Source organism: Calonectris borealis, chromosome 2 (genome assembly GCF_964195595.1).
Source record: "Calonectris borealis chromosome 2, bCalBor7.hap1.2, whole genome shotgun sequence".
NCBI classification, from domain to species: Eukaryota; Metazoa; Chordata; class Aves; order Procellariiformes; family Procellariidae; genus Calonectris; species Calonectris borealis.
Genome location: NC_134313.1, coordinates 166,476,161 through 166,503,766, shown reverse-complemented (window position 1 = coordinate 166,503,766; position 27,606 = coordinate 166,476,161). Strand labels below are relative to the sequence as shown.

At 41.4% G+C, this 27,606-nt stretch overlaps 1 protein-coding gene across 1 annotated transcript in view; it reads left to right on the top strand.

Annotated features, from left to right (window-relative positions):
- Nucleotides 1-352: 352 nt before the first annotated feature.
- Nucleotides 353-27,606, top strand: part of CRHR2 (corticotropin releasing hormone receptor 2) — a 117,690-nt gene continuing 90,436 nt past the window's right edge. The window contains exons 1-2 of the mRNA XM_075144284.1: nt 353-664; nt 809-928. Coding sequence (XP_075000385.1) covers nt 547-664; nt 809-928 — 238 coding nt within the window. The 5' untranslated portion in view covers nt 353-546. The remainder of the gene's footprint in view (nt 665-808; nt 929-27,606) is intronic.

Genomic DNA, 27,606 nt, shown 5'->3' with positions numbered 1-27,606 from the left:
AAGGCAGGAATTGCTTTGCTTGACAAAAAGCCAGAGGAGTTATATTCATCTGATGGCTTTTCCTTTTCTCCCTGGCTCTAATTTGCAGCAAGTATTTTTGCAAAAGTGCTCATCCCCGAAGCTAACAATAAAACTGTCTCTGTGTGTGTGTGTGCGTGTGTGTGAGAGGGAGTGAGAAGAGGGAGGGAGAGAAAGCAATACAACAGTCTGGCAATGTGAGGCGGCATTGGAGAGCTGCTAGACCAGGGAAGCTGGCTAAGAGACGCAAGCCCCTTACTCTGGGCTCAGTGTGATCCCATTGGTTCCTGAGCTGCTGTTTTAAAGCAAAGAAGAGGTTGGAAGATTGAACTGCACAGCCAGACACAGACTCTCAGCCAAGTTGTCAGCACGCTGGGAGGAAGAGAGGCTCACACACACGAGATTGCAGGGTGTCCGCAGCTTGATGTTCATTTGTTTCCAGAAAGGAAGAAAGGAAAGGGGACAAAAAAAAAACAAACAGAAAAGGGGGAAGGAGCCTGATCCAGTCCAGCAGTCCCGGGGGCAATAATGGATGTGACCGTATCTCAGTTCATCTTAGAAGAATTTGATGTCAACTGCAGCCTCCTGGATCGTTTACAAGAGACTTTTTTAGAGAGTTCCTCTATCCCTTTCCTGGGCTTTGATGGTAGGAAGCATTACCTAGCACAGGGCTCAGAAGAGCTTTTTAAGTGCTAAGATTCGGTTTGCTTTGTGATGCAAAGGGTGTCGCTTTTGTGCTTTCTCAACTGCTTTTTTTTTTCCTTTTCTATCTCCTTTTTTAACACAAAAGGTCCGTACTGTAATGCCACAACTGATCAGATCGGGACCTGTTGGCCCAGAACCTCCGCGGGGGAACTAGTAGAGAGACCCTGCCCGGAGTTCTTCAATGGGATCAAATACAACACCACGAGTAAGTACAAACTCCTTTCCTTCTCCCACAGATCTGTTGTTGAGAAGGCACCAGGGGAGACCCAAAATATATTTTCTATTTTAAAAAAAAAAAAGTGTTGCCTGGGAATCAACATTTCCTCCACATTCCAGCCTGTATACTCAAAATTGCTGCCTGGAATTCCTGCAGATTTCTCAAAAGCACAGACTTTTGGACACTGATTCCTCTTTACTTAAGTGTATTTAGGTAGATCTGGGCAAAAATACCCTCTGCAATCTAAGGAGGGTATATTGTGCGTTGTGTGTTTGTTCATGTGTAGATATGTATAGCTGAATGTATTTGTAGCAGTGCTTCAGCCATTTAGATAACTGAAGATCCTTTGACTTGTGAAGTACTGAGTCTTAACACCTAAGAACTGTATTTTGAGAGGCTGTCTGTGTGAACGGGGAGAAACTGGGGTGGAAGTTGTATCTAACAAACAGAAGGCTGGGGTCTGGAATCTGTTTAGTAACTTCATCAGCGGTTGGCTTATGAGGCTGGGGTGGCTGCTTCATTACTGCAAGGGAAACAGTAAGGAATATTATGAGGCAAATAATATTCAGAGCAAGGGAGTATGGGGGCTCCCTAGAAATCTCTTGGAACTGATGCTTTACTCTTAGAGGTAAACAATCATGATGACTCACTAAAAATTTATTATTCATGCTGTCGGACCCAGGCACTCATTTCCTTTTCCTTATCTGTCAATACTGTTTGGACCTTTCATTAAGAGTTTTTAACATATTAGTTCCAAATATGTGTACCCACTTGTTTGTCACTCATTTTTTCAGGCTACTTAGTGTACTTTTGACTGTGGGGACATTTCATTCCATGTTTCACTCTGAACTGTTGCTCGGGTGTTAGTAGTCTAATTTTCAGGTAGCGTTAATTTTGTGGGGCTAGCATTCTCGATAAGTCCCATAAAACAATGACCCTGTCATCTTAGACCTTACTTTTTCACTTGTTGAAAGTGAATTTATTTTTTCCTGAGCTCTAGGTGTCAAGGGTTAGATAACTAGACAAAAGTTCTGTGTATTTGCTATGCAAAACAAAGCCCTCTTCCAATTTTGTTCTTAGGGACCAGTTTCTGTCATCCTTGACTTTGAGCAGAGTAAGGAGGTTACCTCAGAGAACTGAAAGATAATCCTCAAACCCTATATTCTCTGACCTGTGCTCTTTACAATAAAATAGGTAGGAACACGCAAAGGGCTGGGTTATGCTGTCTTTGATTATAACAGATAGTCCACTACCTTTACAGTCTCAGTTGAGATCAGAAGAAAATTTCTGAGAATTAAGGCAGCTCAGACAAGAGCAAGTGTATCAGAATGGACCCTAAAAGAACAGCCATAGAAAAGGTACCTCAAAGGACTATGGCTTTTTTTTTTTTTTCCATTTCCTTTTTTTGATGGAGGATGTCAGTATTTCCACTGCCTTATTTTTGTTTCTCCAAAAGGAAAGAGGGAAGGAGAAAAAAAAAAAAAGAAATGCATTATGGATGATTCGTTATTTATATCATAAACACAGTGGAGAGAATTTAAATGCTTTTTCTGTGCATAGAAGAAAAAAAATCTTGAATGCCTCATTTTATTTTGATAAACGCTCTTAATGCCTTCAGTAGTTCATCAATGACCTGATTTAAAGTTCTTCTCTGCTCCTCTCCTTCTCGATGGCGGCTAATGCTTGTATTACAGTGCTAATAAATTTTAAGTTCTTTGCTCTTAAAACAATGGCATGTTAATTAAATTAAAGAAAAGACTGATGAAAATATGTTATTAAATGCTGAAGGATTATTTTGTCATAGTCTGGGGAAATGGACATTTTTCTTCTTTCAACATAAAATGTGAGTAGTCACAATCAGAACATGTATGTCTGCAGGATTGATCGGTAGTGCATACTGGTGCCCAGATGTGGTAGCGTATGTAGCTTGCAAGAGACAACTAAACTACACTGAAGCCACTGTAGGTGGCTTTCAGTTGATCTTATACTCTTCCATGTGTGTAGTTCCTCCAAGTTGTGGCACAGAAAAGGAAGGGAAGGACTACACTGAGATTTGAGTCAACTTGTAAAATCAGTAGTTTCTTGGGAGGTAGTAGTTGGTGATTAAGGCTTGGGAAAGCAGTAGGACAGCAGGTTAAGATTCGAATACAGAGGTGCAATCTCTTTTGTGATTTGAAAGATGTGGCAACTAGTACATGCAGAACATGTCCCATGTTTGGGAAGGCCAAATACTGATACGGTCTGACTACTTTTACTTGCATGATTTCACCAAGTTAGTTTGTGGGCTGACTAGAGGGCCGTTTGTAGTGGGACTCAATGTGCTAAAATCCTAGGCTGTGCACCTCGTGTGGATAATAAAACAAGCACAGACAACTGATAAAAAATGAAAAACGGATCTTGCAAATTTCAGACGTGAATAATCCAGCTGCAAAGTGAAGGTTTGATCGGGAGATGGCTTGGATCAACATAAGATGTCTGGCTAGGACATGTAGTGTAGTTTTGTCCTGTTTTGTTTTGCATTTTGATGAGGCAAAGTGAGAAATGATGGTGTGTAATATTGTACTGAATTGTTTTTGAGAGCGAAATCAGACAAGTTTAGAAAAAGCACTGTGCAACACCTTTCTTTTACTAAGGGCTTATCCAGTTCTAGGTCTTAACTCAGCTATTTATTATACTGTCATGTATCCCGTGTTTGCGAGCTGCCACCTTTTAGGAACTATAGTGTATCTTTAGTTTGGTTTAGTATGCCTATGAGTATATTTCTTATTCTAATCTGTATAAAACTTTTGGATCAATTTCAGTAATTATGTTTTTTTTTAGAAATGAAGATCTCAAAGATTCCAAGTTCCTACCAGTTTCATAAAAGTAGCTCATCAGCTGGAGGGAATGACCCCATTAGCATTCCCCATAAACAAAAGCTTTTGCATTGTAGATACTAGAAAATCCGGACTTGCAAGTGCCCAGACTGTATGAAAATCTTATACCAGACGCAGTCAAGCACGAGACACTGATCCATGGCAAACCAGGCTGCCCAAGTTCTGGTACTCATGGGGCTATTTCTGTGCCTTGTTGTAGTCTGTGCACGTAGTGTATAGAATCCAAGACAAAATGCAACAAGCAGGTCGCTCCACAGATCAGCTCATCAAAGGCTTTGGATGGACCTACCCTGGCTTGTTATCCATCTTGTCAACCATCATGCTTTGATTGTCGCTCTGTCTAACTCAGAACCTCTTGAGTGCTCAGATGGGGAATGCTATCAAACCCTGCAATATGCCAGCAAAAGGGTATTTGAGTCAAAAAACTTAAGAACAAGAACCGGTGCATAAAAAATCCCCTTCTGTTTGCCACTATAGAATAAACTGTTTGCATAAAATATTTCCATTCTAACTGCAAAAAATTCCCGTGGTGATTTTGTGCATGTGTCTCTGTCTCTGTGTGTCTCTTGGGAACTGCTGAGTGACTCAGATAAGTTTCAGCTGGATTCGTAAAACAAAGTCTGTCAGTCTGTGAGTATTTTTCATCTCCGACACTTTGTTATTTTGGTGATTTTTTTTCTCCTTCTTTGTTTGGGAAATAAAGTCGTGCTGACAAATCAAGATCTGGTTACCCTGTAGTGTGATTTGTGGATATAGGCAAAATGTTCTTTGACCAAGGATCTGAAAATGATGCCATCCACTTACAACTTTGCAATTTTGCAGCAAAGCTTATGTATTATTCTCAAAGGGGAAAAAAAAAAAAGGGAAAAATGTATGTGTTGGTGCAGTGTGTGGCTGTGCACTTGTCTCTGCTTAGGATCTATATTTAGCTGAAGATGACAATATCATTGCTGCCCTCTAGATGTGTTTATACTTTGACAGTGTGAAGCTTTTATTCTTGTTTTAGGAAACAGATTAATTCACTTATTAGGATATCCTGAAGCTTGATTAATTCAGCAAATGGGCAATAATGAGACTCTCTTTGCTGCTTGCAAAAACGTGGTTGTACATGTAAGTACTTACAGCATGTTACAGGTTAAAGTATGTCTACTTCAGCTCTTTCCTTTCCCCAGAAATTGCCCTGTGTAATGAGGAAATCCAGGATTAGATATTCATCTGATGGACAGTAAATGTTGATTCTTGTAGCCTTAGCTGTCTGATTTGAGTTTGTCTACAACAGCCAGTGCAGCGGAGGGGTGTTCTATGGTGAGACCTGTCCATCAGGGGCTGGTCAGTTTGGTTTGTGCTGGTTGCAGGCAGGAGGTGGAAGCATTGGAAGGCCTCCGGCTTGCAGATTAAGACATACAAATCTAGGTATTTCCATGTAGGTATCATTAGGCAGCTAATTTAAGTATCTAAGCTGTAATACAAGTTAGTGGACCTCTAATTGATATAGGGGATGAAGCCTAGAGTGTTACTCAGCTCAACCTAAATGTACAGATCAGTTCAAGGAACCCATGCAGAAGTGCTAGTGCCATTTGATATGTCCAGGGGTGTCTTGCCTGGTATCTAGCTCCTGTTTCAGAGGGCCCAGGCCTTGTGTAGGTTTGTGTTTTATCATCTTCCAAGCCACATAGGTGTTGCAGATACTCTAAAACAAATGATACGATGTCTGTGTTTAGGCAGCTGAATTCATCCCTGGGTGTCTGTTGAGCTAAACTGAACCCACACCTGGGGATTGACATTAGGAGGGCAGACTGCTTTTGTGATCAACAGGAACAAAAGATCTCTATAGCTCTAACTCCCTTTCTGCAAATCCCCGCCTCTCTCTCTCAGTATAGGAAAGCTCTTTGACTGAGATAGCCACTTCAGATGAGTGTTTTGGGTATTGCAAAAAGCATCCTCATCTTCTCCAGGTTCTCTGCTTATGCAAACAGGCACATAAGCACTGCTAACCTTGCACTGGGGATTTGGTCCCTCAAGGGGGCCGCAGAGGGGGAGGTGCTGATCTCCTCTCTCTGGTGACCAGTGACAGGACAGGAGGAAATGGAATGAAGCTGCGTCAGGAGAAGTTCAGATTGGACATTAGGAGAAGGTTCTTCACCGAGAGGGTGGTCGGTCACTGGAATAGGCTCCCCAGGGAAGTGGTCACAGCACCAAGCCTGTCAGACTTCAAGGAGTGTCTGGACGATGCTCTTAGTCATATGGTTAATTTTAGGTAGTCCTGCGAGGAGCAGGGAGTTGGACTCGATAATCCTTATGGATCCCTTCCAACTTGAGATACTCTATGATTCTGTGATTCCTTGGTGGCCCTGTAAGCAGCTGCCTTGTTGAGAATGATTTGGAGAGGGTTGGTGACTTAGCAACTGGACTGTTGTTCACACGGATGGACGTGGGAGAAAGAGCCATTGGCACAGGTATCACAGTTGTATCTATTGACATGGCTTACTCCACACTGAAAGAAAAATTCCTGCAGTTCTTTGTTGTCTTATCTTGAACAGAGGCAAATAATCTTTTCTGTGTGTCGTGGTTTAACCTGGCAGGCAGCCAAAATACCACGCAGCCGCTCGCTCACTCCCCCCGCCCCCGCAGCGGGACGGGGAGAGAATCGGAAGGGTAAGAGTGAGAAAAACTCGTGGGTTGAGATAAAGACAGTTTAATAGAACAGAAAAGGGAGAATAATGATAATAAATAATGATAGAATATACAAAATGAGTGATGCACAATGCAATTGCTCACCACCCGCGCTGACCGATAACCAAGTAGCGATCGGTACTTCCTGGATCACCCCTACCCTTCATATACTGAGCATGATGTCACATGGTATGGAATACCCCATTGGCCAGCTGGGCTGGCTGTCCTGATTATGTTCCCTCCCATCTTGTGTACCTAGCTCAGTCAGTAGGCACGGGAGCTGTCCTTGGACTAGGAGGGCACTTAGCAACAACTGAAAACATCAGTGTGTTATCAAAATTCTCCTCATACTAAATCCAAAACACAGCACTAGGAAGAAATTTAACCCTATCCCAGCCGAAACCAGGACACTGTGTTAAGGGAAGGGTGAAGAAGTGAATTCATAGCTCTTCTGTTTTGCATGATCCCTCTTTTGAAAGGGGTTAAAGAGATGATTTAATTTTTAAAAGAGCAAAAGAGCTAATTTTCATAGGTTAAACAGCCATTCTTTTATCAAGATCTAACCTCTGCTGCCTTTCTTTCTGATTAATTATTGTTCAAAGTTCTTCTGGAGTGGTGGCTTCAGCTTGCATATAAAACATGAGCCTTGCTTGGAAATCGTTGGTCACAGAGTCTTGTTCATACTGTATGGGTAAGACCTGTCCTGATAATTACAGAAATGTGCACTTTTATAAGTGGCTAGCCTAGAGGCTCAATTAACATTTTCACTTGTGTTTTGTCTTGTGTATTTTAGTGTCTTGAGCACTTCTGTTGATCACATTAGCATGACTTACTTTTTCGTCAGAGGTTATTCTGGTTTAATTTCTAAAGGGTACGTTTTTGCAAGTCCCTTTATAAAAGACAGAGACCCTTTATGATCTGGTGGCCTTTCATCTTTATTGGAGAGAGAGAAATAAAATGCCCATCAACACAGCCTTGTAAGCACAAGTGGTGATTTCTAGAGGTACAGCTGGATGCAGTGAAGAGATGCAGCTGAGGTGTGGGCTGGGGAAAAGGACAAGGTGAGAGGAAGCCTGAGAGGCAGCAGATGCTAAGCAGTTCTGGTGCACTGCCATTTGGATTGAAGGGCTCTTTGTATATTTAAAACACATTTCTGAAAAAAGAGTTTCAAAGATCAAATACACAACTTTCTCTTTTTGCTAGGCAAGTGTGTTTTCAAACTCAGAAGAGTACTACGAAGCCCTAAAACTACTCCCACCTCATCCCTCTTCTGAAACCTTGTTAGATTTCCAGAGGCTTTTATTCCACTGGACTGTTTAAAGACAGAAGGAGATTTGGGGTAAGAAGAGATGTTTTGTAGCCAATTTTAATTATGAACTCACTACAAAAAGGCTGTAAAAAAAAAAAAGGACTCTGTAGTCTTGCAGAAGCCATGTTTTAACCATCCTGGGGTGACCAACACAATATTTGTCAGCTAGGGAGTCAAGAGCACATTAAATTTAAAGGAAGGAGACAGATGAGAAACCAAACAAACACGGCAGAGGAAAAAGAAGGCCGGAATTGGAATTCTGGGGGAGGGAATAAAACATAATTTTTAAGCTCATAAAGCTTCTCTCTGAGGAGATCAAATCTGCAGTTGATTAGGTCAGCTTGACTCCAATAGCACTGTATCCAGATTAAGATTTCAACCATCTTTGTTCATCTTCTCTTGCTAGTTTAGGTTAAATTCTTCCACGAATACAGCAGTGGAAGGCTCTTGATTTCAGTGCATGCACAGATGGGAGAGGCTTTACTTTTTTTTTCCTCAAGTTTTTCTTCTTTTTTTCTTTCTATTGTGAAGCATAATTTGTGGTAAGAGATCGCTCTGATTTTGCGGTGTGGAAAAAGAATGTTGAAAGCAATATTTAAAAGGAGGAATGAAAATAACCCATCTTTCTTGCTCCCACTACTATCATCCTGTGAAATGTGTGATTTCTTCATTGAGTGCAGAACAGAAGTTAATTGCGTGTAGTAAAATAAGAAGATGGTTAATGTTACTTCAGTCATGTTCAGGGACTTTTTCTCCAGCTAATTAAACGCTGATTAATATTTTTGTTCTTCACTTGTTATGTTATGAGGTGGCTTTGCTATGATCCTGTTGTGTCTGATTGGGATTCTCTTAAGCAGGCTTGACTTTTGAGGCAGACTTCACATATTTCCCAGAGCCAGGAATTGCTGCTGCCGTTCTGCACCAAGCCCATCTGATCCTCTGCCGAGGTCAATCAGACCTGACAGCAGTAGCAGGAGGCCCAGTCCCTTGCTTTGCCCTTCAGGGTGGCGACCCTGAACTTGTGGCAGAGGAGTCATCACCCAGGATTGCTGGGGAAAGAGCGATGACGGGTCTCTGAGCAAGCTCTGAACCTTGTGGCCGTCATGAGGGTCAGCAAACACAGGGTTGCCTACATTATTTTTGGAGGCTTCGTGACCCCTCTCTGAGGAAGCTGCACCATCCACTTCTCTGTCACTTGCATCAGATAGTGAGCTGTTGTCTAAGCTGACAGCAACTACCAGCTGGCAAACAGATGGACTGAGGTTCAATTTCTTCCCACAAGTTAGGAATTAGATGATACTTGCAAAATCGTGTGCTTCTGGGGCCACAGGAGGAGTGGAAGAGGGAATGGCTCAGGAACCTACGGGGAAGGGAAGGAATCAAATGCATTACAAAGAGAGACAAAGCAGGAAATCCTCATCTCACAATGTCAAAATGAGAGAAAAAATCCCACCCAGCTACATCTAGTGTGGGGACTCTTGTGGGTGTGGGATTTCTTGTCTTATTGTGCCGTATGACCTATTTTCCATCCAGCCAAGCTGTGGGAGGATGAGGTCTGAAACCCTGCTGGGGAAGGTGGAATCAGGCTGTTCCCTCCAGTCGCTGAACACTTGACACTGTCTGCGACTCACTGGGTTTCAGCCTCTATGTTTATTGTCACAAAACCTTAGGGAGAGTGTCACTGAAGGAATGGTCACCCGTAATTCCTCCTCTCAGCCACAGGGTGTCACTTAAAGTGCAGGTAAAGTAAGTGTCCACAGGCATCTGCACTGAGTCACTTGGGGGTGGAAATGATGGATGGGGTGAAAGAAAACTGGTGTGAATAGTGGTCCTGGACTTTGTCCTGCTATGGTTACTGACAGTGCTGCTTCTGCAGCTTCCCCATCCTGCTAGGTGGTAAAAGAGTCTCACTGAAGTGAACTGGGGACAAGGACACAGTGGAGGAGGATGGAGGATGTTCTGGAAGGAACCTTGCTGTCCCTGCCATTGTGGAGCACTTGCTTAAGAGCAGGTCACTGACTGAAGGTAGGTGGTTGGTGGTGGTTTCACCAGGGCTGCTCTGAAAGGCTAAAGGAAGGGAATCGCTAAGCTTTGTTCCCAAGATGATGTGTGTTATGTTAGAAGATGTGGAGCTATGCAAAGCATAATGTAACCATTCAGGGGTGAAGCATCTCCATCGAAGAAGCTTAAGCAGTCAACAAGAACCTGCATTTGGATGATACAGCGATCCCTCCTTGCTGTACACACCATATTCGTTGCTGTACTGCTTCCTATTACATCAACCTGATCTCTCCTGCCTGAGTGCTCTCTCCTGGCAGGTACTTTTAGATTCTCCCTGTGGACCCTCTGACAGATGCTCTAAGTGCTCCGGCTTAACAAGAATAACAAATAGGTATATTAACAGTGGGACAATACCTTCCTCAGCTGTGACTGCTGAACTTGCCTGTTGCTCATGGGAAGAGTGTTCTGCAGATCAGTAAATCCATTCACCGGATTTATGTTCTTTCTATTTTCCTCTGTGTTCTTCAGTGACATGGAAGTATCTTTGCTGTTCATGTAATGGTGAATCTTTGCAACTTCTGTGGCTTGGAAGAACAGTACTTCAAACTGTGTCCTGGTCCCAGTAAACTTCTCAGACTCTGAAAGTCATGCAAGACTTTGCTCACGTCAGCTGTCCTGTGAAAGGGAAACACTTAGTTTTGGACCCCAATATTCCTTATGACTTGACATCCAGGTTAGAATAGCCACTCTTAGTAGCTTGGGAAGGCAATGAGAAATATGCATTCCCATGGAAATTGGAGGGGAATGGATTTTTTGTAGATATTTTCCTTTTTCAGTGCTGTTTCATGCCCCTCAGATGTTATTCGTGGAGCTTGTAATTGGTAGCTCTTGGGACAAATTCATAAAATCAATAAAACTCGGATTGCTTTATGCTGACTTCTTTCTCTGCAGTGCTGGGAATAACAGAGAGCCAGATGCTGCTCCATATGAGACTTGTGCAGTGAGAAGCAATCCATTGAAGCAAATGATAAGAACAGAAACTCAGTGTTTAAAAAAAACAGAAAAAAACTCTCTGGGAAAACGGAAGAAGAAAGAACCATTCCCAATGCGGTTGCATTGTCCAAAACCTCTGGTGGTTGGAAAGCACTGGCCATAAAGTGACACAAGAATTAATGCAGTTCCTTATCCTCCTGAGTCAGCCAGGGAGCAAACAGAGATTTGGAAAACAGAAAATGTGTTATGGAAATGAGACAAACAAACAAAATAGGAAATTACTTTCCTAGTGTATCATCACCATTTTAACTAAACTTACATGTGAACTCCTAGTGATTCTTTTTCTCACTGCTAAGAATTTTAATTTAATTTAATTATTGTTGAATTATGCCAGTAATACCTGAAACATCAGCATTTGTGTATTCAAAAGTACATGATGAACAGTCATTACTTCTTGCAGAATCTCCAGGCTTGCCACATTGATTGCTGCTTTTCAACTAGAGCAGATAATGCAGAGTTTGGAAGCAGAGGGTTGTCATGGTTTAACTCCAGCCGGTAACTAAGCCCTACACAGCCGCTCCCTCACTCCCCCCCGGTGGGATGGGGGAGAGCATTGGAAGAGCAAAAGTAAGAAAATTTGTGGGTTGAGATAAGAACAGTTTAATAGGTAAAGCAAAAGCCGTGCACACAGGCAAAGCAAAACAAGGAATTCATTCACCACTTCCCACCGGCAGGCAGGTGTTCAGCCATCTCCAGGAAAGCAGGGCTCCATCACGCGTAACGGTGACTTGGGAAGACAAACGCTATTTGTGCTATTTTCAGCACAAATCCAGAACAGAGCCCCATCTAGCTACTGTGAAGAAAATTAACTCTATCCCAGCCAAAACCAGTACAAGATCCTAGTTTTTGTGCTGATCTTAATATACTTGACCAACTGAATGCTCTGAGCTCTGCTTGGAAACCAGTGGGGACAGCAGGTGTTTAGTTTCTGGAAATGGATTTCTAGGTATCGTAAACGGGGGACACCCTATTCCTTTCCAAGACAATAGAGTAAAAGGCAGGGGACGATGGGGGTGATGAAAAGCAGGAGCACTTCAGAGAGACATCACATGTTAGGCTTCCACAGAGAAAGCGCATAGCAGGTTCCTGCCTGGTAGGAGTTTCTTCTGTCCCAGGAGCTTGGGGAGAGCGGGGGGGAGAGAGAGACCCCTGACTTAGGAAACCCTTTTCTTCAAGGGCTTATGTTCCTGTTGTGCGAGCTCCTTGCCTCAGGATGTGGATGGTGACATCTGGGGTGGGAAGTTGCAGGGATTTGCACAGTTGTCCACCTGTCCTCTGAGTGGCATGGGACTGTGTGGGAGCCAGGTAACACTGCCACCCGCTCCCAAGACCTCTGTAGAATGGACTCCTTTCATTCTTCCTTGTCAATGCTTTGTACTAAAGAAAGCCAGGTTCCCACAGATCCACATTTGGTTCATTTTGGCCGTCGAATCTGATCTTCTGAATTTCCCACTTCATATAAACCTCATGTATAAACTCAACCACTTGCCCCATTATTGTGCCAATAATTAACAAATGTCTCCCTCTCGTTAGGCCTCTCTAAAAATGAACATTTCCACCTGTCAGCTGGCAGCACTGCGCCAAAGCTGACTGTGACTGAGGAAATCTTCTTTGCAGCACTGAAATAAGAAGGTTTTTTGTTTTGTTTTGTTTGAGAAGTGAGGGAACAAAGTACTATTTGGATCTGCCTTCTGTTTCAAAGCCTAAGTGTCAAAAAGGACAGGGATGGATCCAAATGCAGCTATGGTGGTGCGTTGCATTGCCCAGCCCAAGGGAGAGTGGCTGTAGCAGTATGAATGCTGAGTTTTGCTGCTGTTCTTATTCTTTCTTGAGGGAGAGCTAAAAGATTACCACCAAGGTCTTATCTTGTAGTTAAGTCATCCCTATCCACCTACAAACCCATTCTTAGCCTGGCCTTGTCTTTTTTGTCCTAATCTGTTCTTAACCCCTTCATCTCTCCTGTATTCACTGCACGTTTCTCCTGTAAAATAAATTCTGGCAACAATAATAAGAGTGGTTTTATTCTCACACTTTGATTTATACCTTCAGCAAATGCTGAGTGGAATAGAAGGGTCTGTGAGCTGAACAGGAGAGGCGAGTGTGTCAGAACAGCACAGGCATCACAGTAGTGTGTTTCAGTTTATAACGTCATGGGAGTATGTAAAACGCTCTCCTGTAACTAGAAATATGATAGATTGGATTCTTCAGCAAATGGGTGTAAAGTATTTCCTAGAGATTCCAATTTTACTGCTTCTCTGTTAGGTCTCAGCTGCAGATCCATGACTGAGTTACGGTGATTACATCAGCAGATGGACGAGCAGAGGTGGAACACCTGACCACGCTCGTTCCAATTACAGAGCCTCGAGAGAATTTGAGTTGTTATTTTTTCATCACTTCTTTGACTGGTTAGATAACTGCATGCCTCCTGTCTGCCTTCAGTGCATTACCTCTTCTAGGCTCTCTATCAAAACCCCAGTCCTGTTTTCCCATTCTCTGCAGTAACCTGACTAGGCACAAAAAGTACCGTGAATGGGGCTGACACATGAACAAGTCACTGATGCTCCGGGACCATATGGAAATTGACTGCGTGTGCATTCAGCTTCTGGTAAACCAGAGCTACAATTCACCTTCTGAAATCTCAAGGAAAGAAATTGATTTCACTGTGGTCAGTCAGTTATGTGTCCAAGTCCTTAAGTTCATGAGTAGCTTTGAAAACTTTACTCTGGTTTTACCAGTTTCTTCTGGAAACGACGTGTTTCTAGTGATTTTGAGTGCTGAGCTGAGGAAGTCCTGGCTTTGCGTGGTGAAAATAAACATGGTGTGGCAATATGACATATTGCAAATTGGACTAGATGACTCTACTGCTCCTTCTAGCAGCATTTCTATGGTTTTGTGATATCTCTACAGATTTCAAATGGATCTTTCAGTGGTTTCTATCATCAATCTTTTGTTCTTCATGGACACCTGTGACATGGCACTTAGTGGTGATGGGTTTTAGTTTCTAGGACACTTGAGCTGTAAGCAGAATATGAAGAATTTATATTACATGATGTGCAACACAGTGAGAATAGTCTTAGTCTCTTGTTTTGATTCCATATACCTATTGATGTGTAATTTTTCTGCACCATTTTACTTGTTTTAGTTCATCCTTTGCTTGCTTTTAGGGGAATCAAGTGAGATTCTCAGGGCACTGACCTTTGTCTAGTTGCCATGTTACCTTAATGAAAATCAGCTGGAAAAGGCAGGGCTAATTGCTTTGATTTAATACTGAAATGTTGATGACTCATTGATGGCTCATTCAGAAAAGCTATCTGCTCAAGGTAGAAGGACCAGATAAAAATAGCTTCTTATGAAGTTAAGAAGGTTAAGTGCTGGAAGTTTCAAATGTCTAGGTCCTGAGTGTTGCATACTGCTTGCTGGAAACTTGAACTCTGACTTTGGTATTCACATCCTTTTCTACCTTGGGGTAGGAGGAATAAACTTTCTGTTCAACTCTCAGAAGAGAGCACCAGTGACTTGGTTCAGATGTCCCCCTGACAAGTCTGGAGCTTGCATCCAAGCAGTGAGCTAAATGTCTGATGCAGGAGGCCCACCACACCTGAAAGATGATGCTTTCTGAGACCATCTGGAATGTGAAACATATGTGGAACAGTTCTCAGAAGTAGAAGATTTTTCATTTCACTGGGACGGACTGGCTTCCACTGCTAATTTATTCCTCTTCTGCAATTACAAAAGGTTGCAGGAAGAGGGGAAGTATGAGGGAAAAAAGGATAGAGGAAGAGCAGAGCATCAACCAAGCAGACTGGGAATGTAAAGAGAAGTTACTGGTTGAGGTGAAAGTGAGCAGAGAGACAGAGACCTTGTGCCTGGAGAAGAACATGAGTTAATGGTCGCTGCGGGAATGGGTGAGGGTGGAGTTCCTGCAGATGTTAGTGAATGGGTTAAGTGATTTAAAATGTAGAAATGCCATTGCGCAGGAGTGAGAGCTGGCAGTGTAGCATGGCAGGTTGTGCGGAGGTGAGAAGCAGCAACCAACTCCTAGACAATTAAGGAAAAATGTGAGGTTAGATGGAAAGATGGCATAATAGAACACAGGTGGGGAATGGCTCAGACGTTAGTGCTGACAAAGAATGCAGTGTGTGAACCCTGACAGAGGGATGGGGCAAACACGAGGAGACATGCAGAAAGCATTTGTGGGGAAGAACTGGAGTGCCATGCAAGCTGGCTGCCAGCTGTGAGACAACAAGCCAAAATCTGAGTTGCCATCCCAAAGAACAGCAGGTGAGAGAAGGGAAATGTTGGTTAAATACCAGATACAAAGAATAAGTGTGATACGTGCTGTACTGCATCCAAGGCAGGCAGCATAGAATAACAGACGCAATTACCAACAACGGTGCCACCAGAGTCTCTGAGCAAATTAAAACTCAACAGAAGAAAATGTCAGAGCCAACATATCTGTCTGGTAAATGAAAAGGTGATATGCAGCTTTATTTTTAGCATGTTTGGCCTAAGTACTTTCTCCCTTTCCATGCTCCTATGGGAAGAGATATTCATAGACTAGTTTCCTTCATGATCTTTTCTTGCCGTCTCCTCTCTGGCTTTCTTGTCCCCTGCATTGGTGGGCAGGCATGTGACAGGACCACAACCTCACATTAGAACCACTTTGGCTCTGACTATGTTGCCTTGAAAGAGCAGCTTTCAGTGGGAACGCAAAGACTTGCCTGACCACGGCTTGCATTGATCCGTCTGGGACATCACTAACGTGTGGGGTTGTTCTGGTACTCTGCTGCAGTCAAGAGACAGCGTTTGTGGTTGTGTCAGTTTGAAAGGGATAGGACTAGGGTAGTTTCATGCTGAATGCAGCTTGTGACTGTGAGAATAGACAGTACCTGAGACCTATTTCATACCCTTCAACTGACCTCAGGCAAGCTGCTTCAGTCTCCCGTCCTTCGGTCTTGCCCTTTGTAAAGTAACTTCGATAAGTCAGGAAATTCCAACTCTATAAAGACTTCTCTCCTGCTTTTTTGATTTAGAGTGCAAGAAGTTCCCTGGTAATATGTCACCTTTATTCCTCAGTGTCATTAATTTCTTTGGGGCTGAACAGGACTGTTTTGAGGACAGAATCTGTGTTTTGCAGTCCTTTATAAGAGTTTTCATACAATGACTTTCAGACGTACAAAGTGCTAATCAGGCAGTTGAATTTCAATATCTTAATATCGTTGTCTCCAGGACTGTTTCAGCAATAAAAATCTTCTATTCTCAGCATGAAAATGTGAACTGAATGGAAAGCATCCCTTTGCATGGTCTGGGAAAACTGAAGTTATTGTAATTAACATCTTCAGAGTTGCAAAAATATCCATGAGCTTGGGTATTTAATCTGTGTAAGGGATCGCTACAGTTACCAATATATTTCTGTGTTTAACCATGTTTTCACAGCTCATCTCTATCTCTTTATTTCCATGCCTTATTGTCTTGGTGCAGATCTGCTGGTCTGTAGCACCTGCAATTTTTCTGTGTGCCAAAGGAAATGCTTAGTTATCAAAATCACATTTATTCAGCTATTCGGTGCTCTTCTCTGCAATGCAGAGTTGTTTCCTAGGCTACATTTGCTAGTATAATATATATTCTGTTGTCAGATAACCCATCAAGTGGATTTTGCCTCATTTCTTGATCCAGTAAAGATAAATTATTGAACTGTCCAGCTTTATCAGTGGGGATTGTCTTCATTTTCCATAGGCTGTTTAGTTTTTCAAATATTTTTTTCAGAAAATACACTTCAAATACATCATGCAACATTGTAGCACAAATGAAGAAGAGGAAGTCAAACTCTCAGGCAATGATGTGAGAAAGACAATATGTTAGAAGAAAACAGCCTTTGATGAGGCTCTGCATTGCCTTTTCGTGCTAAAACCAAAGTAACGGTATATTGATTCTCTGAAGGCTTATTGCCTGTTTGGTATCAGCCCCATGAACGCAGTTGCAACTTGTCTGTCTGTGAGCAGTGCAGGTGGGTGATGCAGTGTCGCTAGGGTCTGGGCAGCCCACAAGCGTAAGAAATAAACTGGTAGTGAAACCAGTAGCTTAACTCTAGGTTAAAGAAAGTGCAGAATCAGGGCTTGTACTTGAGTAAGTAGTAGAAGGAGAAACAAAGCTATTGTCAGGACAAGGGGGGAGAGAAAAGAAAAGAAAACTAGAAAAGGGGAAGGATTACTTTTTTACTGTGCATTGTGGGGCTTTGATGCATCAGTGGGTCTGACATAGCCTAATACAGAAGCTGACGATCCTGTCTCTAACTGTTCAGCCCATGCCCTAGCTCACAGACACTAATCTGTTTACGAGTCAGCTTCTGGTTTGCTGCAGTTTACAGCAGGTATTTGCTATAAATCAGTGTCTTTTGAGTGCCTCTAGTTAATGGTCATCTCAACTCTCTGTGCTCTGGGACAAGACAGCTGGAGCCAGTCAGTTTTACAGTTGCAATTCTTATTCGTGAATGGGTGTCATTAACTTTCCCCTCTGTTCAACCTTCACAGCTATTTCCATTGCCAGCAATGATTGAGATGAGCTAATTACACAGATTATGCAATTTTGCTGTACATAATACATATAATTTTGTAATGAAGGAGTAGTCTATGCAGAAACAGTTCACATAAACCTGTGTTTGACTAGAAGGGTCTGGCAGGAAGCTTTGCAAGAGAAACTTTGCATAAAAGAGTTAAATAAGAGTCAGATCATTGATAGGGAAAAAGATCTTGAGACATTTCTGTGTTCTTTTGGAAGAAAGTGCTAATATATCCACAAAAATATTTTTTAATAAGTAAGTTTCAGCTCCAGTATTAGCAATGTCCTGAATGCTTAAATGAATCTCACGAATGCATGCAAATGTAAATGATCCTTTGCAGTTTTAGAAGAATTTATTTCATTTTTTTGCAAGATCAGGCAAAAGATTTTGTTTGTTTGTTGTGATGTCGTGGTTTGTTGTCGTGGTGTTGTTTGTTTGTTGAATTATTTTTTTGTTTGCTTCTTCCTGTATGGACCAGATTATTGATGATTATTGATACTAAAAGTTACCTTCATTTTTCTTGCACTGTTGTGGTGCCTAGGGACCAGATCTCTTTTTGGTAGGATCTAAACAAATTCTGGAAAATATGTGCTGCCCCAGGCAACTACTAGGAGGCTCTAGAAGGCCAGAAAGTGTGAGAGAGGAAAGAGGAGATGTATTGGGTTTACATAGCAAGGTTGTGACAGCAGGGGGGCTGCAGGAGTGGCTTCTGTGAGAAGAGGCCAGGGGCTGCCCCCATGTCAGACAGAGCTAGTTTCAGCTCTTTTTTAATTAAATTGTCTTTATCTCGACCCACGAGTTTTTCGTCTTATTTTATGCACCCTGTCCTGATGAGGAGAGGCAGAGAACGAGTGGTCTGGTGGACACCTGGCAGCCAGCCAAGGTCAACCCACCACAGGAGGATATGAAATAAATAGAGAAAAATTAATGCTGACTTTTTTTTTCAAAATTCTTAAAGCTTGGAAATATGGTTATGGGGACTGAATGCTACAGAGCACAGGCTGTTGTCCTAGGGAAGTGCTTCCAGTAAGATAAACTGAAGCAGTTGAATGGAATTTGCAGATTAAAATTTCTATGCAGTCTACCCAAGTTGACTTAATTTTTAGTGACATATCCTACCTTGAATATTTCTCTGAAGAACTGTGCAAGGGGATAGGTTTACTCTGCAGTCAGAGGTGTGATTGAAGTTGTTGACTGTTAGAGATGCACCTAGTGTAGCTTGAGTTAGTACTAATAGCATCAATGCTGTAACAGTTTCTGACGCTCTAGCCCAGCTAGGACTAAAAGGCAGAGATGTCAATGCTTGGGTATGCTACTGCAGTCTCACTGCCCTGTTTGTCTTGATTGTGTTCCCATCACTTCTCTGTAAATACTCCCTACAGCCATGATCCTCATATAGCTGTTTTGGTGATCTCTGGCTGTATTTTAAGCCAGGTGTAAATGTTTTAAATTCAACACATGGTCTAAATACACTAACTGGTTTTCGGTCGCAGAAAAGAATGAGGATTCAGTGTGCTGACTGAAAGACATTTTTATCTCGTAACAGCTTAGTGAAGTCACATGGAGAAATTCTCTCTGCCTGCAGTACATATCCTTTCCCAAAATAGACACCAGACTAAACTGACTCGTTATTTTTACCTGAAGTTCTAGGTTGGTTGTCTTACTTCAAAAGATTTCAAAACTGATCTTTTTTCATTGAAAGAAACTCACTGTTCTGTAGTAATTATCTTCATTCCCTACAAATATTTTTAAACTTTCGGGGAGTTTCTGATATCATGCCCTATTTAACATGGTCCTTAAAATTCCACAGGCCTGTGAAAGCTGAATGTGTGTTTCTACCTTCTCTAACTTAGCTCCAAAGACGAGGCTCTCAGTTTTCAGACAGTCTGGTGCCATCAGCTGATTGTCAAGGAACTATACCATGACACCTCAGGCTTTCATTCACTAACTGCTCTCCATTCAACAGATCTTGATGGAATTCTGTTTCCACTGTTTCAGCAGCATTTGTGAATCCATCTCCCTCACAGTTATCACATGAGAAATTGTCTTTTTACACTGCTGTTTCACAGGACATTGGAAAGGGCAGATAGTGAAGCTCTTGCTCTTCAGCATTTTTTTTTCCCTTTAACTAAGTGCCTAAAGGCATTCTGAATGTCGCTAAAGGAACCAGCACTGACGTATAACTGCATGAACTGCTTACTTCTGTTGATCCAGATGTTTCATCTGGTTACAGAATGAAGAAGTGTTTAGAAAGCTGCAACAGTTAAGGATGTGTTAGTGCTACTATATGGCTCACAAAATCCTTCTACAAATGTATGTGTAACTCAGTGTTTAAGTTCTGAGATCAGCTGTTTTGACTGATCATGAACAACAGTATTCCAGGATGGAAAAATGTGTAAGTGGAAAAGGGACTAGTGAAAAAGCAGTAAAAAGGGTAAGGTAGAAAGATCTAAAGGAGGATTTGTAAACTGGCTGTAGTCACATGTAATCAAGCAGCATTCTTTGAAGTCTAAAGCATCCTGTGAATAGTTTTCATAAATTATTTTCAATACTAAGGTAACAGAGGCACTTGAAGTAATTGATGTATGCGTACTGCATTGTAAATCTATTTAAACAGAGATAATGAGCTATATTCTTCTCTTAGACTAAACTAAATCCCAAGTAATTCTCTGAAGCTAAATGTTTCTTCCAATCATGTTCTGGATGTACAATCATGTACAGCTAATTATAGCAATTAACTGAATTTCACAGATGATGACTAGAAGAACTGTTACATGACGTATGTTGCATCTTCTTCATGTTTCAAAAATAATGAGAACAAATTTTAGTTAACATTGTACTCTCATTAGAAAGTCTGCTAACCTTCTTGTATTGATTGATGCAAAGATAAATTCTTGTGCACAGGAAAGGAAAAGACATTTTATCCTAAACTCTTCATGTGTAATTACAAAAAGAATCTTCTATCTATATAAAGATTTAGATTCTATTTTAAGAGGAGAAGAGTTAAAGGGTAGTGCATTGAATTATCTCATTTTACACGATATAATTAAGATCAGATAGCTGAGAAGAAAAAAATTCTTGGTAATGATTTCCGTTAAAAAATCTTTAATGGGAACTCCTCCAGGACATTGTAACTGTGTAAGTGACAGTAAAGTTGTCTTATACTCACTGACGTTTCATTTGGGAAGTGTTATGCAGCAAATCTCTCTTTGTAAGTTACAGCAGGTGAAATGAAGGTTCATCTGTGAACTTCCTAATCTGCTTTTTTGTTATGGATGGGTTGAGCCTGGCTTTTATATGAGTTTCAGGAGCACTTACGTAAAAGCCATCCTTCCCTTGGTGTGCTCGCTGTGATCATCGCTTCTTTGGGAATGCAGGTTTGTTCCATGCTGTGTGGGTTTGATGGAGGCTAATGGCAACTCTGTCCTGAAACAACTGTGTTCGTTATTAGCTGTGATTTGTGACTGGTTTTTTCGTTATGCTATTTGCAGTCTTCTCACTGTCTGGCTTGGATCCTGCACCCTACCTCCAGTTTCTTCTTCTTATACTGTTTCTCCATAACCTTAGCTCATAGAAACTTAGGAAAGGTGCTGTTTTCAATTTCATGTGAGTACATCTTACAGCACAATCAGGGCCTGGGTCTCTGACTGAGGCTTCTGCTACTGTAACTGAAGTCAGTGCTGTACAAAACCTCAAGATGCCACTTCAGAAGAAAGAATCTAATTCAGAAGACTCAGAATGTTCTTTTGTGGGTATTAATTTGTCACTACTCCTGCAAAAACCATGGAGGGATCAAAGTCCAGATTCAGGAATTATTAACTTCTCTTCTGCAGCTATGGCTTGCTTCATGTTCTGTATGCACCCTAGGTGACCCTCCCATATCACGCCCTTCCTGAAAGATGGTACAATTCCATTTAGATTTTATTACTCTAGAATTCTTCTAGGCTCCATGCTAGAAAACTGTAGCATTGTACTTGCTGAACCACAAGATCCAAAATAAATTCTTTTCTGGACCATATACATAAGGTGGGATTTATCCCACTGAATTTTAGCCATCTCTGAATGATGAGTAATCTAAGCCTGTCATCTCAATAACATTTCTGATCAACAGAGAAAGATGCATAGACCAAATTACCCTCTGGACATGCCCATCTTTAGTAATAACCCAAGAAGGTTCCACATCTGTACTGCTTCTATGATTAAAAGAAAGTGCATGAGGAAAGCCTGTTTACCTTAGCTTGAGGATGGAAAGATTGTTTGAATGGGCTCTTAAAGCCATCACTGCAATGCAAGCAAAAGGGGGAGCTCAAAGAATTCTTTAGGCGTAGTTTGTGACAGCTAATTAGACAGCCTTGCCAGACTGGCTGAGATGCTAGAACAGCTAATTAGAACTTAGCACTATGGATCTTTGTACCACATTTTGTTACTTTTTAAAAAACTTTGTTCCTTTTCTTTATTCCTCTCCTTCTATCTTGTCTAGAGATAAAGTCTGATGCACATATGGAATTATATGCCTTCAGGGGTGGCAAATGCATTACTGAAGGAAAAACTGCACGTCTTCCAGAAGGTCTTTGCCATTTTGCATTACTCTGTGAAATGGAGATGGTAGAGCAGTTGGAAATAGACTGGGTCTCCCTATTGCAGTATTTTAAAATAAAATTCATAGAGTAAAAATGGAAAGAAACACAGTGTTAGAGCTTAATAGAACAGCACTTACTTAGTCTCTTGAGGCACTGGGCCAGGATGAACATTTCCAGTGGAAACTGTAAGTGACGGCTTATTTTTCTTGCAGAAGAGGCTTCAGGATTTGGATGCTCATTTGTGCAGAGGTTTTATGTTGCACTGCAGATTTTTTTCCTGTGCACATTAAATTAAAAGTATGTTAAAACTGTCAAGCTAACATTCTTTTCAACAGTATTATGTAGCTTTTCTGTACCCCAATCATAATGTGCACATGAAGGTTGTATTGCTATAAATGTAATTGCAAAGGCAATCAAAGTTTCACCCTAAATTTAAAAAAAAAAAAAAAGTATAGAAGTTACGTTTTAATTCATCTATCAAAGAAAACAAGCCTAATATCACCTTTTACACATTTGATATATAAGCCAGTAGCTCATTGTTATTTGGCAGATGAAGTCAAAGCTGTGTTGCTTTGAAAAGTGTTACAAATTTAAGACACCTTTTCTTGCACCTTGGATTCTTTGAAGTCCAATGCAGTTTGTCTGCCCATTTATACATCTCTTTTTTTTTTTTTTTCCCTTCCCCCTTCCTTCCTTCTACAACACAGTTGTTCATGGCAAACTTGGGATTTAAGATTTTATGGTTTGGTGCCATGCAGAACATGAATTAAGCAGTCCTCACTTGAATACCCAATGGTTAAATAGTGCACACTCAATTTGCTCACCGGGGGTTAATTCTGTGGTTGAAATGGAAATGGCACTGTGGATAAATCTGCCTCGGTGTAAGAAATGTAATGTATGAATACTCAGTAATGTGTTTCTTTTCATAAGGCAAAATCTATTACCAAAGAAGGTAGTAAGTGTCTAAATGGGAGAGTCTCATCTAAATGGAAGTGAATGATGAGCACTAAACACTTCTCCTAGGTGAATGAGCCTTTTCAAACATATTTTACTTGATCTTGTTGCTCTCTTTGTTGAAAGGAAATGGTAAAACTCTTTAAAGACACTTTTCTTCTTCTATTTCTCACTGTATTTTCTAAAAATCCTCTTCTTGCAGTCTCACTGTAAACAACCAGTCTTAGTGCCCATCTTCCATGCCTGCATGACAGGAAATCTGCAACTATTTAAAGAGCAAGCAAATTCAGCTACTGAATGATAGGAACTTTCTACAGCATCCTACCGTATGGTCCTTTGTACAGTTATCGGTATTGAACTGGAAATCTTATGTGTGCTGAACCATCCCCAACTCTTTTACCCTCTTTGAAACACCTAGAGCATTTTCCTCCACCTCGAGTTCTTGGCTGATGTCCTTGCTGGATGCATCGTTTGTTTGGGGTTGGTGCTAGGGTAAGACTGCCTTGCTTTCCTCTCACCTCTTTCTTTCAATCTTTTGTTTCCCCAGTGCCTCATTCATGCTTATATTGTCCTTTGGGAACCACACTAGGCTCTGCAGACTGATCTGCATTAAAAAAAACAAAAACAAACAAACAAACAAAAAGCAAAAAAACCCAAAGCCTACACATGCCCCATTTTTATTGGTTATTTTCAGTCTGGATCCAATTGATGGTGTTTCTTCAGAATCCCTGGAGCCAGTGTTTACCACCTTCCTGGGGAACATAAACCTGTGGCTGATGAAACCAAGAGATTTGAGTTCTGAAAGACTCAATTCTAGAACTAAAGAGACAACCTTCATACTCAGTTTCAGAAAAAGGAAAAAAGTGAAATATAGGGAAAGGTTTTCTTTATCGTTAATATAGTCACCTTTCCTTCTTGGTTAGAAGAAGGAAATCTTCAGCAATCACAGAAGTGGAAGGGGAGTTTTAGCTTTCTGGGACAAGGGTCTGATGGCTTGGAAACAAGCACAGACAAGCCTGGGCTATAGTATACATTTATAGTATACACCCGCCAGTCTCTTGCAGGACTGGAGAAATTGAAGAATAATAATTATAACCAGAAATAAAATTTACAAAGATGGCCTGAAAGTGAAGAATTAAAGGTATCAACAGTATGACTTTAAAGCAAACTAACTAATGTCATTCCAGACTGGTACAGAGTAAGAGGAACTTGCTTGGAAACGAATGAATGTTGAGGAAAAACCTGAGCTGAGTTGAAACAATGAGAAGTGTAAGCAAGAAGTCTGTAGAATATTATGGGGGCTGATTTGTCTTTTTTTGTACTGGAAGGAGAGTTGTATCACCAGCATAAGATTAATGTCCTGTATGTAAAGCAGTGTATGTAACTGTTGAGAACTGGATGTGCAGCATTTGCAAGATGTGCAATGTTTTGTGCCAGCATGAAATGAATTAGTCTTTCCATCCACTTCGTTATAGTCATGGAACTATGTGGCGAATTAATCAGAAGGAATAGTGTTCTTTGCCAGCTTCCGTAGTACCAGTTTTGGACACAGAGTATCACCAACCTTCACTTTTCAGACACTTCAGTACCTGCAGGTGACACATAACTGACTCTGGGAAGTTTGCATAGTGGTACCTGTTACATGGTTCTCTTCTTCTGAGCTAATTCCAGTGGTTATCAAGGACCCACAGCAGCACCTGTTTAGAGAGCATCTTCTCTTCCACCACAGGTTTGGGAGAACAATTTCTGTTCTCGCTGTACACAAATCCATACCCCTGTTTACTGCAGCAGTTCCCAAAACTTCCATTGCCATGGAGTCTCTGTTGCCTTTTGGCACTAAAAGGCTGCCCAGATGCTTCTCTATTACCTTGACTGGTGCTGGGAGAGAAATACAAGGACATCTTTTCTACAAGAGTAGCCATGGTCTTTCCCTGAGGCCGGCTTCCACCAGAAGGTAGTTTGCATTCAGGGAATTGAATGCACTATACTATTATAAGGATGGCACTTGGCCTGGTTTGAAATCCTGACCCTTTTCATGGTAGGGCTTTATGAAGAGTGTTACAGACAGCAATGACATCGCATGTATATGGGTCTTAAAAAGGTGTATGTGATGATGGTGAAGCTGCCACACCACGTTTGGCAGGCTATGGTGAACCCGAAACCAATGGTTCAGAGGTGGCCTACTAATCATTCCTAGTTGAAATGAGCTCAGGCTCTTAAGATTCATCAGAGAGCTTAGCCAAGAAATGAAGCTGCTGAAATGCTTTTCTTAGACTGTCACAGCATGTGCTGACAGCACCCATTATATGCTATAAAATTAGAAGAGATTTTAAAATCCCCTTTCTCCCTCCCATGCCATTTCAAACCCCCAAAGAGACAATAATTATCAGGTGATAAGAAAGCACCTTCCCACATAACAGCAGGTTTTCCAAATGAGTGATGCATTGTATTAATCAGGTTATGTCAGGGGAACAGCCTCTTTTCCTCTTTTCCACCTGCCTGAGCTTTTGCAGATTATTCATGCTCTTCCTGGCCAACATGTGATCACTCAACTCCTTGTGCACAGGGGGTTTCTTCTGAGGAGAAAGATCACTTGTGTGCGAGCTGGGAGATGTCTTGGGAAGCTGGACTGAAACAGAGACAAAAGGAGCACTGCAGACAGTCCCGTCGTGCACTCAGAGTGCCAAATGCATATCTCTGATCTGCCTTTTCTGATTCATAAGGTGGTGTGTGCATGAAAGCAACCCTCACAGAACAATATAGTTCTTCACAGTTCCCTCTCAAAATTAATCTCGTACTTTTTCACTTCCTTTTTGATATCATTTGCAAACCAAATTTCCTGGTATCTGTCCAGTACTAGAATGTATTAGATGAAATATTATTTCTCTCAGGTTTCTGATCTCACTTAAAGTTTTGACACATGCTGTCGTAGAGGAAAGGATTGGCACATGATCCATGTTTCATGCTACATTTTGGGAAAGCATGCAAATGCAGCAGTGTTTACAGCAATGGAAGCAGTAGTATAAAGCGTAGGAAGGGGAGCCCTGGGTGGTTTAAACAGTTGGTGGACTTCAAATTCAGGCTCTAACAAGTGAGGTACGTTAGCAGTGTAGCACATAGCATATCTACAAAGTCAGCTAATGCCTGCCACCCTTCTTACCAGATAAAACATCTTTGGACACAGTGTTCTCCATAGCAGTGCTGTGCTTGGTTTATATGTTATTTATTCAATAAACCTTTGGCAATAGTTTCAAGGATGGGAAGAGAAAAACTGATAGACAGGGAGGCAAAACTGGAGCTCAAGCCCAGTGCTCTTTAAGGTAATTTCTTTAATGAATGTTTCCTGTTCCTCATTGTGGCTGTGTAAGAAAGAAGATCTGAACTGAGTGTTGCTTTTCTCCTGGCAAGTGTTTTCATGCAGTTGTTTTTAAACCTTATCCTGCTCCCCAATGGGAGGAGGAGGGTATTTATAGGGAGAGACAATCAACAGAAAGTATAGTGCTATTATTAATTGTAATAGGACTTTAAGACTTAGAATTACTGTTGTATTTCCCTGTATCTGCAGGGACTTTACTTTCTCATCTCAAACAAACATAATCTGTGATGGCTTAAAGAAGCTATTTATAACCTGTCACATCAGCAGTCATCTCCATAATCAAAATTCAGGCTCTTGGTGTTGTTGAATATTTTGCTCATCCTGTAAAATAGTATGATTATGGGGGATTTTGTATTAAGAAGAATCAAGTTGACTTCACAGAAATGGGGAGAACTTGCCCATTCTTATCCCCTTTTTGGAGTTACATTTTTAGAAGGAGAATTGTGGTTCCACAAAATGGGCTCATATCTGCCAAGAAGCATCTGGAATTTTTACGCTCTTATATCAGGTTTAGTTATGAAAGCTGGCAGACGTGACTTTGGCAAGTGGTCATCTCGTGCTTGCAGTCTGTTTTTTTTTTTTTTTTTTTTGTTGTTGTCTTGTAGATGGTCTGTTTCTTCCCTGAACTCCCCTGCTTAGGCTTAAGGAAGACACGGTGCTTTTTGGCGACCAAACACAGCATAAGCTGACAGTAGCGTATGTTGTGTTTTTGTCCAGACATCCTAAGACATGCAAGTGTGACAGGATCTGTCTGAATCATCCTGTAAGACTGTAATTTTCTAAAAGGCAATGATTTTTATAAAATGCTAGATCTATGATCTGGACAGGAGTTTGACATGAAAAAAACAACCAACAAAATAAATCCCTGTAAATCCGAACAACTGTTCTCGTTCCTGATGGATGTTACTGTGGTATAGACAAAACCCCAGTGCTGACTCTGTGATAATCAGGTTTTGTAGATCCTCTTGACCTTTTAGCAAGACTCATTCCCTGTGTAGTGTGAGATATCTTTCCTTGTGTTCCTGGGTTGCTCTTATTTTCTGAGGACCTTTGTCTCTCCTGTGTGCTGCTTTCCTCTCACAGCCTCTGCTATTGAACTGGACATTTCATCTGAATTCCATTTCAAACAGTATTTGAATCTTACCAGGCAAATATCACATGAATGGGCCCATTTTGGAATCCAGTCCCATCCCTAGCCACCACCTCCTTCTTTTCTCAACCACCTTTCTCATTATTTTTACAGAGCTCTTAACTGGGACCAGGTCAGGATTCCTGGTGGACATTG